The sequence below is a fragment of the Stegodyphus dumicola genome, chromosome 6 (assembly GCF_044657685.1).
Source record: "Stegodyphus dumicola isolate Sdum_Otavi_A_Nest chromosome 6, ASM4465768v1".
In the NCBI taxonomy this organism is placed as follows: Eukaryota; Metazoa; Arthropoda; class Arachnida; order Araneae; family Eresidae; genus Stegodyphus; species Stegodyphus dumicola.
Window position 1 is genome coordinate 99,628,463 of NC_140773.1, and position 21,833 is coordinate 99,650,295.

At 33.5% G+C, this 21,833-nt stretch overlaps 1 protein-coding gene across 2 annotated transcripts in view; it reads left to right on the forward strand.

Moving 5' to 3' along the window:
* LOC118182061 (uncharacterized) overlaps positions 1-19,633 on the forward strand; it is a 36,307-nt gene extending 16,674 nt beyond the window's left edge. Inside the window, exon 2 of one of the 2 annotated variants that reach the window (XM_035351340.2) lies at positions 16,623-19,632. In XM_035351340.2, coding sequence (XP_035207231.1) covers positions 16,623-17,846 — 1,224 coding nt within the window. In that variant the 3' untranslated portion in view covers positions 17,847-19,632. Of the gene's footprint in view, positions 1-16,622 lie in introns of both variants that reach the window. The other variant, XM_035351341.2, reaches the window with a different exon arrangement.
* Positions 19,634-21,833: the final 2,200 nt, after the last annotated feature.

Sequence of the window (21,833 nt, forward strand, 5' to 3'; positions counted from 1 at the left end):
CCTTTGTTGATAACAAAAACTATGCGTGCATTTATTGCAGCAACATTCAACATGGAATAAAAAAAGCCGTAGGCCAACGACTTGTTTTTTAGCCGTTAAATACGTTGCAGCCATTTCATCCACAACATCCGCAAATTATATTTTTAGTAGACATGCTAACATTTCCACGGAATTTCATTTTACTTCATTTTTTTATATCATTTCCTATAAAATAGTCACTTTCATTTGAATGAGAAAGATCGCTCTCTAAATCAGATTCTATTTCAGGCGAAGATTCGTGTTCACTGTAAATTTCTTCATTATTGGGAAACGCGTTACCTTCCTCAAGACTTTCTTTACCCGAAGAAACAGTATCAAGTAAATTTCTTAAGTGTCGCATTTTTCATCATAATTTCGAAAATGCGCCATAATGAGAGCGATTTCAATGCGTCTACCAGTGCTCAGAATTGTAACAGTAATGCTCGCGCTGGGTGTGACATACCCTAGAGTGGCGATTACAAGATATCTATTTTTAGAACTCTTTCCGTTATTTTTTCCAAGGTTATGACCTTGAGGGTAGCTACAAGAAAAATCATCCATTTTTAAAAAAGGTTGGAGAGAAACAGCGTAAAAACTGAGGGGATAGGTACGACATACCCAGCGCGATCAAACCTGGGTTAAATATGGGGACAAAAATGCAGAAACATTTACAAAAACCGTAAAATGATTTTTTAGGTTTAATTTTTTGTAATGAGAAATTATTTAAATATGAAAATTAAAACAGGACAATTTTAAATTTAAAATAATAACACATTCAGTACATGATACATTTAGTTCCTGATCAGTTCCATTCTTTATAACTATGAGCAAAGTAAGAAAAACAAAGTATCAAAAATTTATTTATTTCACGATTTCCCTGTAGTCTTAGAAATACAAACAATATAAGTAAAAATAGAAAGAGTGAGAACTTTTACCAAAGTCTTATTTTTAACAATGACATTTCTAAGTTTACAGTCACAATGCACAGAAAAAAATAACTCCACGCTACCAAATCCGTTTCCATGTAATAGGATTTGAGATAAGTCACCAGAATTCTTTTCCTAGTGCAAGATTTGCCTAATTGAAAATCACGCCCAGCTAGTGTGTTTTAGAGAAAATATTTTTACTCTCCTGCCAGTAAAGAAATAAAAATAGTAAATTCAAGGTTTTTTCCCTTGATATATCTCAAACTATTCTAATTACGAAAATGGGAATAAAATAGTAAAATATCTAGACTTCTAAAAGGTATAAATTACCGCTTTTTTCCACGTTATCAATAATGAAATTTGAAACATTTTCTCTCAAAAATGTTTCCTTAATGCATAAGATTATGATTTATGTTAACATTTAAAAATTAGCGTCCGATGCTTTCACTGACACTTTGAACATGTTTATTTTTAAATTTTTCTGCAGCTGCTTTGCAGACAGTCAAGCATACAGCTTGATTTTTATTTTTCTTCGTGAAAAGCCAATAATATTTTAATCTGTTTACTAAAGCTTTATTCCTTCTTTGAATTTTAACTTAACTTATGTTGATGCTTTGTTTCTGTAACACCATTTTTTCGAAGTTAATGCAAATTATCAGAAGAACATCTATACTTAAGTTATGAACAGAATGCTTAACTGTGTTTAAATTAGTTTTCCAATCACCTCTTTTCTGGAATATAAAGCATAAAAATTACATGAAATTCTTTTTTAATGAATAAAAGTTATTAATTTAAAGATGGTTTTGTTAATTCTCACTAGCAAAATAAATAATATTTCATGAAAAAGAAGTCGTGGTTGATTGCAGGCTTTTAATTTTAGTAGTCTAACTTAAAATATTGGTAAGTTGACTCAGAGGTCATTGATTATCCTTAAAATATTTTTCGATTTACATAAAAAGTAATAAAGCGTTTTATAGAATTATCAAGAAAGCATAATGACTGCTAGACTTTAATCTCCGCTTTTATTAACGAGATTCCCATTAACGTGTTTTTATACGTTTCCATGTTTTTATATGTTCCGTGTTTTTATTCGTTTCTCTCCCAATTCTTGTGCAACTGCCTATTTCAACTCATAAAGAACCGGAATTCGAACATTGTCTTAGGAGACCCAGTCGCCAAATCCTGGTGGTGCCGAATCATCGTCCGTCATCTGTATAGTTCGGGTGCCACTTGTAGAGTACGACATTATGAATTTTGATGCTGTAGTCTTGAAAACTTAGGAGTCCCAGTCGCCAAATCCTGGCGGTGCCGAATCATCGTCCGTCACCTGTATAGTTCGGGTGCCACTTGTAGAGTACGACATTATGAATTTTGATGCTGTAGACTTGAAAAATGTTCAATACTCTTGCCATGACTCGAACTGTGACCTCTCGAATAGGGGTCAAATGTGTTTCCAATTAACCACGAAGGCATGCGGAAAGGAGGGAAAAAATGCCTTATAAAATATTATAAAATAATGAGGAATAATTTATACGAAATAGGAAAAAAGTCTTTAAAATTATAGTTTTAACGTTATAAACATACGATGTGTGCTCCCCTTGTTTAACAACATATTTGGGTTATTTCAAATGAACCCAAATGTGTTGTTTATTAGAAAAATATTGATTGACTCCTTCTACAGTCATTAGGAAGGTGTTGTAGGAGTTTAAGCTTAATCCTAATTTTTAAGACGAGTAGGCACGTAGGAGGCCCTCTAGCGTCGAAACGTTTTAATATTTGGCATCTTTCTATTTCGTCGTATGATGTGAAGGAAGTACTGTAATAGCGAAAAATTTTGGACATCATATGTCAACGAAAGGTTCCATTTTGACCGCTTCGGAATCGATTTAGACGATTTGAATCGTGACATCTGTGCGTATGGACAGAATAAACAACTCCTACTTTTGCCAAAACGGATTGTAAAATGGATTTAAAAAAAGGAATTTTTTGTGACGTCTCTATGAACGTACGAAAGTATGCACTTTTTATAACTCAAAAAAGATTAGCTGTAGAAATTTGAAATTTTGTATATGGAACTGGTATAACATCTACACGTGCACCTCTTTAGTGCAATCGGTCAGTTAAAAAAAGCAATTTTTGCAATTAAAAATAGTAATTTAATTTTTCATAATTAGTAATTTTTAATACAGATATTTTGAGTTTTTATGTATTTTTGCCTTGCCGCGAAGTGAGAACTGAATTAATTGAATGAGAAGTACTCAATCGTCTGTGAAAAACTGTTCCTTTTTTGTTTTGTTTGCTTAATTTCTTTTATACGTAGTTCTAGCTTTATTATAGTATTTGAAAAGAACATGTGGCAACTATTAGATAATTCTTTAAATGATATAAATTTTGTGCCTTCTGAGTTATAATATGAACGAAATATAATGCTGTTAAGTGAACCAAGCGCAAGAGTAGTGTCGCTATGGTAAACAAATAGAGTGAATTTTAAAGAATGCATTTATTCTACTATAGTTTATGCTCTGTCGGCGAAGTAGATTTAATTAAATCCAATAAGTTTAAACGAACTGCAAGAAAGAATGCGTATAATTTAATATTCCGTACAATTCATGTGCTGTACACATCAGATTTTTTTATATTATATTCAGAGCACATAATGAATAATCGATGAAAAACGAAATAGTAACTAAGAACAACATCGTATTTACAATTATGAGAGTTTTAAAGCAATATAAACACGAATTCCAAAATGGGGTATTTATATTTAAAACGTTAAAGAGGAAAAAAAATTAATTCATTTTTGCCATTTGAATACTAGTAAACTGTGTATTAATGAAATTATCATGTAAATAGAATTTAAGAATATCTTAAAAATATCTTTTAAATCAGCGACGTATGCAATATTTATTTTTTTTTATGTTCACGGATTTATGTCATATAATGCCCAACTTTACTTCTGTTTTATAATGACCATTTTTACTTTTGTATTATAATTAGCATGCACCTAACATCAGTTTAATTGTTCATGTTGTTGCGTGCATACGGTTCCGTATTAAATTGAATGCACAAGTACGATGAAAAGTGAATAAATCTTATTATTATCACAACCAATGAAACAAAATGCTTAAATTTCCTCAGATATTCGTACAATATTGCAATATCTCACAGTAGTTACCTTTTAATCTACCAAAATGTCCAACAGAACTAATTCAAAATATAGAAAGCTAATCCGACTTCACCGCGAATTCGCTACAGTAAACAACAACAGATTTCTAAACAAAACTCATAAAACAACTGAGCGGAGATGTTCTTTCTCTGGCTTTTATAAGCTTTTTAATCAGCACGAGCATAGTCCGGTATTTTCTCGATCTTTCCCGAAACGCAAAAGCGTAAAATTACGAGATATCATTTATTAAATACGCGTTCTCCTGTATTTTTAATTTTTCCGGGGTAGCTATTTTCAAATACGTCGCGTGTGGCATTGCACGGGAAAATGAAACAATTTAATAACAATTCTATTAAAAATAGCAAACTCAATAAGTCAATAGAAAAACCGTAACACTGCCCCCTTTCCAAGGACTGCACGTCCCGAACAGTACAATCCCTGGACAGGAAGCCAAACTTACAACTAAGGCATAAAGGCAATATAATAAACATTACATTACAATAACTAACAAAATGAACAATAAATGCAATATCTAAAACAGATCAAATACTAAATACAAGTCAAATCAAATATGCATTTAGAAACAAAAAGGACCATGGTCTTACACAATTTACAATTATTTACACTACGAACTATGGCCATAGTAAGGTGCTAAACTGTCGTAATGAATGACTTTAGGTTTAGAGTTCAATGACTTACGGATTCGAACTACGACGTCGGTTAGTCTGTTTAGGACTGTATAAGGACCATCCCAAGGTGACCGTAGTTTCGGACTGAGTCCTTTTCGTCCAATCGTCTTCCACAACCGCACATTGCCTCCTTCGTGGACAGCCAGCAGCTGTTGTGTCGTATCGGGTCTTCAGTTTTGTTTAGTCTTCTTTGATAGCGTAAACTGGACAAAATCTCTAAAAGACTTAAGTGAAAACTCAAATAAAGTTTACAGACAACATCAACTTGTGCTTAGACAAGCCAACACCTACGGCTTAAATCAAATATAATGGAAAAACTAAAACTAAGAAAAGTAAGTTAGCCGATCGGCTGCCGACTTAGAATAACGCGCTACCATTCCAAAGAGCTATTGGAAGTCCTGTCATTATAAGAAACTTTTAGTTAAGTGAAATGAGGAATATATTTTATCTTGTAATGCTGAGGTCTCCAAAAAGTTCTTTCCTTCTATTTACCATAGACTTCATTCCAAGTTTTTCCTCTCTATAAATTTTTAAGTTTGTCAATTTTTATTTGGTCACGGTAAATTTGCAAGTTACCTGTTTCGTTTTAATCTAAGATCAAACAATTTATGTGAATGTTCAAAAAGAGTGCCTCCGGATGTGGAACATTTGATTTTCTCATACCCTACATTTGATGGTCCTAGACTGTGCTTGCAGAACGATTTGAAAATGTTTGGAGTGACTTGGCCTGTGAACTTATCTGTTTTCGTGAAGTCCAGACTGCATTTCTCTGCTTTTGTTCGTTTTATTTATGCATGTAGCTTTTAATGTTTTAGTTAACTTACCTCTGTAAGCCTCGTGTTGTATAAACAAGCCTAATGGTGAGATTAACGCAACGCCGCAGAATACTGTTTGTATGGGAATTAAATTAGCAACGTGGCCTTCAAGCAGTCAGAACACGTTCTAATGCTATCCTCTAAACCCTTCCTTTAAATAGTCTGTTCTTTCTACTTTATTTAAAAATTGCGCGAGTTAAAAATTTACATTCTGGCAAGAACGGGGAAATAAGAGCAACAGGAAAGTTAATTAGCAAAAAAATAGCCGGTTAAAACTTAATCGTGAACTCTACAGTTTGTGTCTTTTAATTAATTCAAAATTTTACTCGAACGTAATAAACATTTGCGTTTACTTAACTTAATACGTATATTCTCAATTTAATTCTTCTTACTTAATGAATAAAATTATTAATTCAGAAGTCAAACAACAAAAATGAGCGTTAATTTACAAAATTTTTTTTTTTCAGGACTAGTTTCGATGGTTTTACCGAAGCATCATCTTCAGCTGCAAAACCGCAAATGAACAAGATAGGAAATAATGTTTAGATAAGATAAGAAAGCCTGGACAAGAATAAGCAAGTGGTGCCATCTGTTGGTGAAACCAGAACTAAAACATAATTTCTCTAAAAGCCGAAGGCAAATTTGGATTGGAATTAGGATCGTTAACTAGAACAGAAAGATTTTTATGAATGTGAAATGCCTCTAGAAAATCCAGTTCTCCAATGGAAGATGTTTTTTGAATAATTTTGGCAGCAGAAAAATTGAAAGTGTGATTTTCGGACCAACAATGTTGAGCAACAGACGACTTCTATGTTTCCTTTTTTCTAACATATGCCTCATGTTCTTTGACGCGAAATTTTAAGGCTCTCTTAGTTTGGCCAATGTAAATTAAACCGCACTGGCAAGGAATCCTATAAATACCCCAGGAATTCATATCCGGAATGGGGTCCTTGAGTATAGAAGTTGGAATTTTATTGATGGGAGAGTAAACAACCCGAAAGTTAAATTTCTGCAAAATATGTGCAACTTTATAGCTAATTGATGGAAAGAAGGGAATGACAACAGAATTTTTATAATCTCCTAAAATAAGAGTGTGGCTTTCAGTGTGTTGAGATGAGAATTTTTTAACTGCTTGATTAATAATGTTGGGTGAAAAGCCCCTGTCAATAGCTATTGCTTTTAAATAATTTACTTCTTCATCAAGGGCTAGTTTGGAGGAGCAAACTTGAAGAGCACGGAAAACATAGGAATAAAATGAAGCTAACTTTTGTTTAGTCGGATGACATGATTTAAAGTGTGGTGGAAGGCAAACCGATGAAGGTTTACGGTAAACTGTAGTACTGAAGTTGGATGTGTTACGTGTGACCAGAATGTCGAGAAACGGAAGAGAATTGCAAGTCTCAAGTTCAAAAGTGAACTGAATTGCAGGATCAATAGAATTCATTGTTGAAAGAACTCTATTTAAATCATCTTTATTACCTTCAAACAGGGTAAAAGTATCGTCTACGTAGCGGAACCATGCCGGGAAGTTTAAAGTTTCAAACAATTTTGATTCATAATAATGAATGTAGATATCAGCCAGGATGGGACTGAGGGGGCTTCGCATGGCTAATCCCTCAGTTTGCTTGTAATATTTATTTTGGAAAACAAAATGTGTTTGTTTCAAACAGAGTTGAGTGAGAGAAATTAGCTCATCAATTTTGATGCAAGAGAAATGAAATTCGCGAAGTTTGGTTTCTAGACATCTTAATGCACCCTCCACTGGAACATTGGTGAATAATGATTTTACATCAAAAGAAACCATGAGTAAATTACGAGGAGAAATGTTTTTAACCTTTTTTACAAACTCTATTGAATTTTTTATGGTGTAAATGTTTTTTATGGTGTAAATGTTTTTATGGTGTAAATGTTATTGTCAAGTTCAGTAAAGTTTCAGATTCACAGAAAGAAATGATTAGGCATCTTATCGCTCATAATGTGAAATTCAATAATAAACCTTTGAAACCAAATCTAACTGCGAGAGAAAGAGCTACAATGCGCGAGATTCATTCTAACCCGGATATTGTCATTTCAAAGGCCGACAAAGGTGGCCAGATAGTCGTCATGGATAAGAACACTTACATCGATGGTGTCACTAAACTCTTAAACGAAGGACCATATAATCCGATCCCTAAAGATCCTTCACCTTCTGACTTATCCAAAATAAAAACTGCGATCAAATCTTCGCAAATCATTTCAAGCAACTTAAAACATTCGCTTATCCCATCTGTTGCGAATTGTGCCAGATTATATGCTCTTCCCAAAATTCATAAAAGTGGTATTCCTTTCCGCCCTATTGTATCAAATTTAGGTACTGCCTCGTATCCATTAGCTAAATATTTAGTTTCTAGATTTTCCACTCTATTAGACAATAACATTTATACCATAAAAAATTCAATAGAGTTTGTAAAAAAGGTTAAAAACATTTCTCCTCGTAATTTACTCATGGTTTCTTTTGATGAAAAATCATTATTCACCAATGTCCCAGTGGAGGGTGCATTAAGATGTCTAGAAACCAGACTTCGCGAATTTCATTTCTCTTGCATCGAAATTGATGAGCTAATTTCTCTCACTCAACTCTGTTTGAAACAAACACATTTTGTTTTCCAAAATAAATATTACAAGCAAACTGAGGGATTAGCCATGGGAAGCCCCCTCAGTCCCATCCTGGCTGATATCTACATGCATTATTATGAATCAAAATTGTTTGAAACTTTAAACTTCCCGGCATGGTTCCGCTACGTAGACGTTACTTTTACCCTGTTTGAAGGTAATAAAGATGATTTAAATAGAGTTCTTTCAACAATGAATTCTATTGATCCTGCTATTCAGTTCACTTTTGAACTTGAGACTTGCAATTCTCTTCCGTTTCTCGACATTCTGGTCACACGTAACACATCCAACTTCAGTACTACAGTTTACCGTAAACCTTCATCGGTTTGCCTTCCACCACACTTTAAATCATGTCATCCGACTAAACAAAAGTTAGCTTCATTTTATTCCTATGTTTTCCGTGCTCTTCAAGTTTGCTCCTCCAAACTAGCCCTTGATGAAGAAGTAAATTATTTAAAAGCAATAGCTATTGACAGGGGCTTTTCACCCAACATTATTAATCAAGCAGTTAAAAAATTCTCATCTCAACACACTAAAAGCCACACTCTTATTTTAGGAGATTATAAAAATTCTGTTGTCATTCCCTTCTTTCCATCAATTAGCTATAAAGTTGCACATATTTTGCAGAAATTTAACTTTCGGGTTGTTTACTCTCCCATCAATAAAATTCCAACTTCTATACTCAAGGACCCCATTCCGGATATGAATTCCTGGGGTATTTATAGGATTCCTTGCCAGTGCGGTTTAATTTACATTGGCCAAACTAAGAGAGCCTTAAAATTTTGCGTCAAAGAACATGGGGCATATGTTAGAAAAAAGGAAACACAGAAGTCGTCTGTTGCTCAACATTGTTGGTCCGAAAATCACACTTTCAATTTTTCTGCTGCCAAAATTATTCAAAAAACATCTTCCATTGGAGAACTGGATTTTCTAGAGGCATTTCACATTCATAAAAATCTTTCTGTTCTAGTTAACGATCCTAATTCAATCCAAATTTGCCTTCGGCTTTTAGAGAAATTATGTTTTAGTTCTGGTTTCGCCAACAGATGGCGCCACTTGCTTATTCTTGTCCAGGCTTTCTTATCTTATCTAAACATTATTTCCTATCTTGTTCATTTGCGGTTTTGCAGCTGAAGATGATGGTTCGGTAAAACCATCGAAACTAGTCCTGTGAAAATTTTGTAAATTAACGCTGATTTTTGTTGTTTGACTTCTGAATTTGTATTTATTCGGCGTGTTATTGTGTCTTGAATAAAATTATGTTTATACTACCCCTTTTATCTGAGCGCTAATTCTCATCCATAAAAGTATTTTTTAGTTTTTCTTGAATGTGTTAAATGAAATACATACTGCCTCAAAAAAGACAGGTTGCATTTTATAACCCACATTAACTTGAAATTTTGTGTAAAAGAAATTGTGTTAAGGGAGAGATGATTGTATGCATATGTATACACCGGGTATATAGACATTCCTCCCGAAACACGGTTTCTTGAAACGCTCGATATAATAGTAAAGTAAATAATAAGTAAAATAATCTGAAAAGTCACATCAAAAGCGCAGAATACGAGAAATCGATTACAACCTGTGAAAATTACATATTGGATAATATGCTTTCGCGATATACAGAAATAGGAAATGAGGATAGAATACGTATCATATTTACGATGCACCTAGTCATAACACTGAAACTTCCAGTGCAAAACCCAAAATTTGCAGACAAAAAACAAGAAAAGTTAGATATGTTCATTTTGTTATTAAGGACATATTACATCAGGTCAGTGATAGAGGTAAGATAGGCTCAACCTGATTATTCAAAGCTCTCGAGCACCTTTCAACCGCAGTAAATATTCCTTGTAAATATTCCTACGCTAAAAATTATTCAGCAGACCTTGGGAATAGCATCATTTTAGTGTAGCATTTCTGTTGCAGCTAAGTTTCTCATTAGATCTAGCTAGATCTAGTATAGATGTCAGTCTTTTACGTAGTAATTAGGGAGAAGCGTTAGAGGAGATTATTTTGGAGCGGAGATGGTTTTAGAATGAGAGGAGTATAGCAACATATTCAGCTGTAATCATAAAATAGCGCTGTGATCCTGGTTAAACAGGGTTATGCAATATCGTTTGACAACACGTCACATATAATTCTATATTTTACGAGAGAGTTTCAAGATTCTTCGTCACAACTCATCACATCGTTTTCGGTCAGGTACATGGCTTGTTTTCGAATTTAGCGATTAAATATGAACAAATTATTTTGGACACGGACTGAAGATGAGCCGAAGGAATTATAGATATGAAGCCGAAGGAATTGGCTTATTATTTTGAATTTTTTCGCGTAATATGGCATCCCGTGTTCTCCATATAATTTTTCCGAACAAAAAGGGAGTAACAAAAGAATACGCGGCTGTTTTTGAATATGTGAGATTTTATTGTTGTTTTAGGGTTTTAGAGGAAAGAATGAAAAAGTGGGGGTTAAAGGTTTAATTTAGTTGATTATGGCAAAGCACACTAGGCCTATCTGCCTGAGAGATGTCTTCGTAGAGGACTTTCTATTGGAAACTGTCTCGTATACATGTTACACTTCGGGAAAACCACGAAAACTCCACTGTAGCCGGCCCTTTCTCCTGGAATCTAATTTACCGCTCGGCCGCGTGTGGGCTTCATGTGTAAAGGATGGCACAGTAAGCTTCAGCTATGATGTTGCTACCTCATCCCTGAAGCTCATCCCTGAAGACAGACAGTGTTGTTATTTTTATTTCTTCACGCATTGTTTCAAAGCTTAATTATTTACCTCAGAATCGTGTGCTATCATAAAATATTAGAGTTTCCTAAAAATCTTCGAAATCCGGCTGCGTTAAGTGCAACCGTGATATATTCTGTCATCTTTCTCATTTCAACTGATACTTATTATATATTACAATATTTGTATCAAATTCCTCCTTCTTCGCAGTGTAACTGTTAGCTAGTCAGGCTTCTTTATGATTAATACAAAACATTTGTCTGCTTTGCAGTGACCAAATTATTAATCTTTGATTTAACGCAGAAGCAGATACCCAGATCCCTTGCTCATAGTTTATTGGTTCTGCGAATATTTAAAGTTCAGATATTACAGCGGCAACATTTAAACCTTAAAATCCTTAAAATGAATCATTATTATCTAAGACTTGAGGATTACGTAAATTATTATAGGTTGTGATGCTGATGAGGGTACAAACAGAAAATTGTCATTATATGATGCTTTGTCGCATTTACTACTTACTTTTAAATAGCTAAATTACTTTTCTTGAACAGGCTCCAGCTCCGACATATTTATTTAGATTTCCTGGAAGGCGGTTTTTAACAAATCAGAAAGAGCTATCTTGTTACAGAAAAGAAATTTTCATAAAGGGTATCACACGAGAGGAACACCATCAAATCTCCACACAGCCAGTCCATTCGCAGGGAACGGAACTCGTGACGAATTATCAATATTCAGCTATCTTACAAACTTGGCTAACCGAGAGTTATAAGAAGATTTATGTATCGAAGCTGTAAAAAGAATTATGCGATACAAAATAATAAAGATTAAAAATGAAAAGAAAACAAATTGAAAGCTTTCAGATTTTATACGCCCCCAAAGAGGCGTTTTTTTAACGTGTTATGTGCTCCCTTTATTGCTTAAATATGATGTTCTTCGCACTTAAACCACATAAAATTCAATTCAACAGCAATATCACAAATTATTTAAAAACAACATATCTTTACAATTTCCGACAGACAGTCACGCGCGTTGGGGATAATTTTATCTGTACAATGCTGTCATAGCTCGCAGAGAAATCTTTGAGTTTGTTAATCAAAAATTCGTCAAAGTTTTACAAAATGTGAAATAGGTAATAAAACAAATTCTAAATTCAAATGCGGGCTTACAGGTGTCCATGTTCGGGCGGAGGATTACGTTATTAAAAATTGATGGCTCTAGGTACCGTAGCTTTATCACAGTACAAGAACCATACCTACATTCATGCAGATTCTTCATCATTTTATTTTTTTAAATATAACACTGGGCGATAATATTTGGTGGCAACAATTTAAAATGTGATACGCTGTCTATAGTGAAACGACGCAAAATGCCGTTTTTTTGACTAATAACCCTTCTGGGCTCCTTTGGGCTAAAAATAAATATTTCAGCTAAAGTTAGAGAGTTATTTTATTTACCCTATTGACTCCCCTTCGGGGGTCGACGTAGAGAACCTACTGCCTAGGATCTGTACCTGTATTTGGCCACGCGGGTATACAAATCACGAACGTTGTGGTTCTGGAGACCCCGGAAAGATAACTTATCGGTCGGCCCGTGGGTTTGGTAGGTCCTACAACAAAGGGCTATAGTAGCCCGGGGTGGCGTTCCAGGTTGTTCTTGGGGTGATGTCCCTCTGCAACGGGCAGCCCGAGCGACTGTCAGGTAGCAAATCGTAGACAAAAGCAATGCGTCGCTCTTTCCAAGGTGCGAGGGCTGGAGTTGAACCCCTGTGCCTTGTTCGGCGAGGCGAGGGAACTCTTTAGTGTCATTAAGCTGACGGAAAGAGGAAGTCCATAATTATGTTATGTTATGTTACCCTTTTGACTGTATTATTGATATTATTATATTTTTAGATGTAGGAGGTAAATTGATAGTGAATCTATCTTAAAGTACACTCACGAATTGCATGTATAGATAAATGATTTTATTGCAGTTGTATGTGTAATGGATGTCTTTTTCTGTATAATAGAAAGAAAATCTACAGAGAAATATTTTCTGCCAGAAAAATAAGAATACAGGTGCAACTATATTTACATTCAGTAAATGGCTATCTCGCGAAATCGGCGAGCTATTGCCAAGCTGGCAACAGTTTTGGCAATTACTTTTAGTCGCCATATTTGGCGAGGTCTTGTCCCTGTATAACTGTAATGCATATAATTGAATAACTGTAACTGATTCTTTGTGTAACTGTATTCGGCCTTCAAATATCTTCAAGTAATTTCGAGAAGCAGAAAATAATAGAAATATCTCGGTAAAAACTATATATGACAGGGGAGAGCATTAGTTTCTCAGTTGTAGTTGTGAGTTTTTAGGTCCGAGCGACTTCAGATTATTGAGATATCCGAGAAAACATTACCTTTTAGATGTGCTTTGCTTTGCGTTGTGTTTAACATTCCTAGTAGTTTGCAGTGTAACTACTAATTGTACTCGGTGATACTGTGAACACTTGTATGAGTATTTCTGTGAAAAGTTCCAGAACTCTCAATTGTTTCTTTTGATAAAATTTATTTTATCAACTTATCATCGAGCCTGTGTGCACTCAATCTATTACGAACTCGTACGCACTTAACACTATTTTGCATGCTGCGAAGGAATTTTATTTGAAGTCGTGCACTGGATATACTTTACAGCATACGTAAACCAATTCCAGCAAAATTTACTCGGTAGATATTAATTTTGAGAGGAAAGTGCTTGGACCATTAACGCAGAAAGCGTATGTAATTGAATTTTGAATCACTTTCAGTCCATTAACTTTTCCTGATTCTTATTAAAAGCTTTGAAATAATCTAAGGCTTACTCGCATAGACGGAAAAAAGGATATTCACTTTAATTATTACCTTAATAACATTCTAGTAATGGGTACTTACTCATAAAATTCAGAGTGCACTGATCGCGAGTATTAGTAGCATGTACGTATTTCATTACGAGCACTTCACATACGAAAGTGAATAGCTGCTAACATCTTATCTCCATAAACTCTTTTAGAAGCTCATATTTTAAATTTCTTATTATATTGCTCTAGAAACAGCATTTAAAAAATATATGATAGATAAATATATACGTAGTTTATGTTCTTTACATGTTAAGTAAATTATCCAAATGGGAAAGGGACTGCAAGTTTAAAATAATCAGAAAGGTAAAGGTAGTAAATTTTCACAAGTGTATCACATGTGAATTTTTGTATTTGCAGATGAAAGTTTTTTAGTGCAAGATATGCAACAATTTAATTCTTTTTGGGGAAACGGAAATTAAAGGGCAAAATTCAAATTTTCATTTGTGAAAGGCACTCGAAATGAATTTGCTAAAAATAACTTATAACTGGTTATAAAGAACTGCAGTTTTAAGAATGGAATTGAATAAGCATATAGTTAAACTTTTAGAGAAGATTTAGCTAAGATTAGATAGCATGGAGACTGTCGTTTTATGTTGTGCCAAACGATCAATATAAAAAGCAATTTTCAGTTCGGAGCTTAAAAAATAACCCTTTTTTATATGCCGAGGAAAATGATTTAGACGTGTTACTCTACTTTCTTAAAGGACGGGGGAAATAGCATTTCACGCATTTTGCACTCAATGCGGTATTTGCGATGGCTTTTTAATTAAAATCTACTGAAATACTAATACTGAAATATTAATTCTTATCTACGATAACTTTTCAAATAATAAATATCAAGGCTTTGTGCATAAGTTCACAAAATATATACTCAAAAATTATGCATGAGATATGAGCCCTCTTGATAGGAAATGACATTTTCATTCATGTATATAAAATCACCCTTTTCTGTTATTCAACATCAACATAATTAAATTAGACCGGCTATTACTATCGGAAGCTGTTTATTATTGGCTAATACTTTCAACGGATTCATGATTATCATTCTGAGCTATTATGGATTATTAGCGTTATTGTTTAGTTGATTATGAGCTAAATTATAACTGCGTACCATTGCTAAAATTCTGTCTATTTAAGAACTAAGCAGAGAGCTAGAGAAATATATTGACTATCAACAAAGAATAATTCAATAAAAATCTAGAAGTATTTAATGTACGTAAATTTTATTTGTTTCTGAAACTTAATAACCCGAATCGGCGTTAGCCTAGATGGGTTATTAGTCTCAAAACGGCATTTTGTGTCGAATTACTATAAACGGCTGCATCACTTGTCAAATCGTTGCCATCAAATATTTAAAGAACTAAATAATGAAGAATCTACATGAATGTACGTATTTTTCTCGAATTGTGAAGAATCAACGGTACCTAGATTCATCAAATTTTGAATATCATAGACCTCCGCTAGAACAGGGGCACCTGGAAGCCCGAATTTGTTTTATTCTCTATTTCATACTTTGTAAAACTGTAACGAATTTTTGTTTGAAAAACTCGACCATTTCAAAGCAAGCAGAGAGAACACTGCTGGGAATGAAGCAGTTTTATCTCAAGTGCGCGAGACTATCTATCTGAAATTCTAAAGATATACTGTTTTTAAATACTTTTAGTCCAAAGTGGAGTTAGCCCAAATGCTTTCGAAACGTGTATGTGGCTGTAAATGAAAAAACATCCATTTAAGCCTAATATAAACTTGGAACCTTTCAGATTTTTTATTAAATATTCTCGCAATAATGAACGCAAATCATTGCTTAGAGGTTTATTGAAATTTTCCATAATTGCTAACTACCGTAATTCAATGATGAACAATACATTTTCAAATTTACATGGATTAAGGTTCTTTTCAAAGCAAAGCGTTCACATTATAGGTACTTTTTTTCTCTCTGCTGTCGTGTCCACGGAAAGACTGGATTGAAATTGAGAGCAATTATTTTTAGTTCCTTTGTCTAAAATACACATTGAGAATATGATGGAATTGAAAAATGGATATAAAAATTAATAATATGATAGAATTGACAAAATGAATGTAAAAATCGATAATATGAGCATCACAGAAAGAATGAAAATCGTTTAAGTAAATGTAGATAAGATCTTATCTTATGCAAAAGTGGGCGTATTAACTATAGGTGTCTAATGCTACTTAAAACAGAGTCACTAGATAGAAAGAAAATAAATATTTGTGTATTCCTGAAGCTGGAGGATTTGCTAAAAATTCCTAAATATTTTTGAGCAAAAGGAGTGGATTAGTTAATCCACTCCTTTTTAATCCACTCCTTTGCTAAAAAGTAACTAACCTCCACTAAAAAGTAACAATTACGAAAATTCCAAGTGATTGAAAAACCGTTTTTATTTACTTTGAGTTGCAATTTCACATATGAAAGATAACTGGCGTTATAACAAAATAATTTTGCTGTTGTAAACATATATCAAAGACCACCAACTTACTAATAGTATCTAAGTCAGACAAACTGGGTGTCTTGAACAACACAATGACAAAATTTTCAAAGAAATTTTTTTAAAGAAAACTTAAACACAAATCATTTATAGGAATTAATTATTTAAGCAGTTGAAATGTAAGAAATTGCATTAAATATACGTCTTGGGAAATCAATCTTATCTTTGCTTGTTAAAAACATTATATATATTATTCAGTGACTAACTTAAGTTATGATTTAAATTTATTTTATTTTTTCAGGCTCTTTCTATTTTGTATGGAATGTTTTGCTTGACACGAGCTGAGGATAGCAGAAATCATCCAAACCACAGAAACACAATGCTTACCATGAAAGATATAACTGATCACTGGATTGGATTACCAAAATCACCTTATACTCACTTCACAGCTACTATGAGTCCTCCAACGTCTTCCACTGCTGCACCAACATCTGCTCCTGTGAGTGCGAAGAAACCTACCACCATAAAAAAGAAGAAAAGGCGTAAAAGTTCTGAAAGCTCTAAACGCCGAACGACTGATCCCAGTGAGCCTCTTTACTACAGAGACAACTATTACAGAGAAAGAGCAAAGTTCGCCTTTCCCGATTTTGATTACGATTACGATTCTCCCAACTCAGCTTATTCTAATCCCCCACCACCACCACCATCATCCTCCTCACCTTATATTATCAGAGCCACAGCTTCGTCGCCAAAGGCAATATATCTGAACCCTTCTGAAACAGATTCGTCAATAAGCGCAGTGTATGCTGGAACACCAAAGGTGGCAACATATGTCATACCCTCTGCAAAAAAATATGTGGTGCGCAGGGTTAAATCACGTGCAGTATATGTACCACCTCCAGCACCAATAGGTGGGGATCTATATGCAGCTGCTTCAAGTGCTGGACTACGAAGACTTGATCCTGGAGATTACGATGAGAATAGTGCATCATTCCTTAACATGGGTCCACAAGAAGGATTTCCACCAAGACCAGTTATGAATAAAATATCTCAACCGGGACAGAGACAACCTTGCCACGGACCAGAATGTCATCAGCATCATAAAGGGCTAGTACGGTTTTACTGGAGAAGGGTCGTATATCCGCCTGATGAAGGAAGAAGAATAAGAGGACGAGGACGCAGATTACGCCGACCTAGAACTAGACCACGTGGAAGAAGAGTTCGTGTTCGATCTAGAGCTCCATCGGATCAGAGAGAAATGTACACATCTGAAGAGGATGGTGTCGCGGAAGGAGCTGAAGATAATAACACGTACGAAAATGAGGAGGACGAAGAAGAAGTTAGTGACGAAGAAGAAACTGAAGAGAATGACACTGTGCAACAGAATATGTGGCAACCTGGAAGAGGATATGGTCACAATTTGAGTGAAGGAAGTAACTATGATGATGACGACAGAAGAGTATACAGGGACAAAAGATATGCATACAGGAAGAAAACGAATCGGAATTTCTACCAATATTCATGACATTTTGAATAATCAGATTTATTTTATTTTTTTCATCTTTCATCACACTATTTAATATTTAAATTTCCATCCAACTGAAAAATCTGGTTGGTACATACTTGGATGTCAGACGAATTACATCATTAATTTATAAAATGTGAGTAAAGAAACGCAAAGAATGAAGCTTGTTATTATTTGGTAATAAAACTCATGCTATTATTGTAATGCTTCTGGTTTGAAATCTTTAAAATGTTTCAGAAATATCATAATGTTTTAGAACCATCGCCTAGTAAAATCTGGAAGGGATATAATGTTTTAATTAGACATGAAACTATCATGGCATGTAGATAATAAAACCGAAAGCTTGTCGAAATTATTATGCTTCTGGAACAAGATGAAACCTAAAGTGTGACCTTGCCCAGAATTGAACTTCGTTTCTTCCACTTATCTGTCAGATAATAAGATATGCTAACCATTTAGACCACAAATGACATTTATCCATAACGAGTAAATATGGAGAAATGCGATTATCCTTTATATTCTTACCCACTTGAAAAGTCATGAGATGCAATCGATCAGATCCGAATGGTGATGAGTTATAATTCACAGCAAAGTAGTTCGGAGGCCACAAAACAGTGGGTATAATTTATTAGGTACTTTAAATTAGGAAACAAGGAAAATACAGCTGTTTTGTGTCAAAGGTTGGAGTCACGGATCTTCTCAAATGTCAGCTGGATATGATCTGATTTGTTACAAAAGAGTACGCAATGAGGAACTAGGTAATATCTTACAAACTATACCCAGATAATATTACTCAGAACTAAAGTAAAGCTCATTTAGTTATTACGATTAAACTAAGCCAGTAATATTCCAAAAATGTATCGAATGTTTATTTAAGTTTTGTATACCAAGGACAGTTGAATGGCATTAGTAATTCCTCATGACGCTGTATTGAGGTATTCGAAACCCAAATAAATAAATCGTTATATGGAAATACGAAGCGTAATTCGGTTAAAATTAATCAGCAATGAAACTTAAAATTCAAAAACACAAGCACAGATTCATTTTAAAATTCGAATAAATGATTAAAACCAATACATAAAATACAGGAGCTCAGAGAAATTTATTATGCGATACGTATAATTTAATAAACGCTGAATTATTTGTAACTGTAGATAATGTTTCAAATAAAAAGTGCGTACCTACTCTAATGTAATTTTCGAATGAAACACCTTCCAAACGTGGAAGATATTAAGACATTATTCACAGTTTTTTGTAGTTTAAATATGTCTGAGGTGAAATTTCTTACCATTAATTTCGTCTAAAATCTGATGCGAATATGCATAAATGACTGAAATATTTTGCAGCTTCACATCATGAAATATGGGTTATACTAAATTAAAAGAAAGGAATAAAGAGAGGTTATATTTTAACTATGAAACTTTATGATGGGATTTAGCATTTTTTACAGTTATTTTAATTACGTTATTGATATATTGTTATACGTGAAATTCTAGGCCTTCGGTCTTTCCTTTTGGTAACAAAATCTATTGCATACTCTAAGTTACAAACACTGAATTTTCATTATTCGGCCTATCATTACGCGTTTTCATTATTAAACCTATTTGAAAATGTATTTCTAGTTTGGGCGCAGGCTACGTGAGTCGAGGTATTCGAATAACTTGAAATAGCTAATTTTGGTGAAAGAGATATTTTTGCTTTTATTGTTTTTATAAATACAAAATAAAAACAATAACAATGTCAATAAAAAACTGCAAGATTTCAGATTTTGCATTATGCCCAAAGGGGCGTTTGTTTAACTTTTTGTGTGTTACCTTTACTTATTAACTATCATGTTCTTCGTACTTAAACCACATAAAATTCAATTCAACAGCAATATCACACAATATTTAAAAACAACATATCCTTAGCATTTCTGATAGACAGACTCGCGCGTTAGAGATAAAAATGTTTTTTTTTTTTTTTTTTTTTTTTTTTTTTTTTCCGTACAGTACAGCCATTGCTCGCTTTTAAATCGTTGAGTTTGTTAATCAAAAATTCGTTAAAGTTTTACAAAATATGAAATACATAATAAAACAACTTCGAAATTCAAAATTCGGGCTGACAGGTCCTCATGTTCGGGTGGAAGATTATGCAATTCAAAATTCGATGGCTCTAGATACCGTCGCTTTTTCACAATGAGTAAAACATACATTACATTCATGCATACTCCTCATTATTTTATTTCTTCAAACATAATACAATGCGATAATATTTGATGGCAACATTTTGAAAAATGATTCATACTTTTAGAGTGATTCAACGCAAAATGCTGTTTCGAAACTAATAGATGTATATTATTTATAAATATTATGTATTATGTCTTGAAAAATATTGTGTCTAAACAGACACAGTTTTAAGGAAAAAATATTTGGTCGCTGAGGTTCGGTCTTTGGACAAAGTGCATTTTTAAATTACTAGGTAACAAAACCTCAGCATTTTTGTTGACATAAATATTTCATGATTAATATATATTAAGGCTTTTCATTTGGCACATGCACCAATCACAGTTTCATTACTGACAGTTGCTAATATTTAACTTACCTGAAATTATCTCACATATTTAACACTGAATGTTTTAAATAAAAATAAAAAGATGGCAGCACGAGCAGAACCCAAGTTAATGCTTGAACTATCTAACAAATAAATATATAAATAAAAAAGCTGTCGTGACGTAAAAATGAACAAAAGTGTAGTTTCTTCAAGTCCATGCTTCAGTGATTAAAGACACTCCATGCGCAGTAGACCTTTTTCACAAAACACGAAACTGGGTTTCTCATGCAATGGTTGACAATTTTTCATAAAGTATGTTTTTTGCGTTTAGTTGAAAGTATTAATCATGAGTAAGAAAGAATGAAAAGACATTATCTATATTCACAATACAAACGCTGGACTGAATGATTTAAATCAATTTATATACTGTAATTTTCGTTAAAAAAGAGATTTAAAATTATATTTTATGAAGAAGAAAATTACTTTTCACTATTATAAAAAATGTTAGAGTTAATATGTAGATAGCAAAAAAAAAAAAAAAAAAAAATTACCGAACATAGCCAGACATCTTTAGGGCAGTTATTGTAAAAGTTTGTAGTAAAAACATAATTTCTTCTGCAACTATTAAGACTTACCGAGTAACAAACGAACTATGAATGGCTTTTAGTCTTAGTATTTAGTGTCCCAGTTGTTTTTTTCGTAAGCTTTACTCTTTAAAATAACCGAAGTTATATTTTTATTTTAAAAATTTCTGATGTGGACACCACATGACTTCCTTGTACGGCCTATTAAATTATACACATTTTTTGCTGCATTTTATTTAAACTTATTTCCTCGAATTCCATTAGAAATATATTTCTCATTCAATTCATTCAGTTCTCACTTCGCGGAAAAGCAAAAATACATAAAAACAAAAAATGTCTTTGTTCAATAAATTGAAAATATAGAAAAGCATAAAACACCAAAAACAGTTAAAAAGGTTTAAAAAACAGTTTTTACAATTAAAATTAGAGTTTCAACTCAAAAATAGGCAATTTAGTCAGCGAGCAAGAAGGCCGACCTTTCGGTACACAAAATTCGGTGAACTAAACTACTCTGTTAGGCTTAGTCCCCATTAAACAGCTTTTAAATTGTTGATAATTCTACACTATTGCATGTAGATTAACTAAGGGCATAAAAACCTTAATCAGAACTTAAGAACAACAGAATTCAATCACTTTATAAAGCAAAAAATGCACGATTTACCAAAATATAAGAATAAAATGGGTGTATATATGTATATATACTTTTGGTGCGGCCGGTTTGCAACCAACTACATGGTATAGTAGTCCCATATGCAAAATTTCTACGCTCTGAGTTAAGCGAGATACGTACATATGTACGTAGGTATGTACCTACAGACTCCACGAAAAAAATATCTTCTGAATCCATTTTAAATCCATTTCACAATCGGTT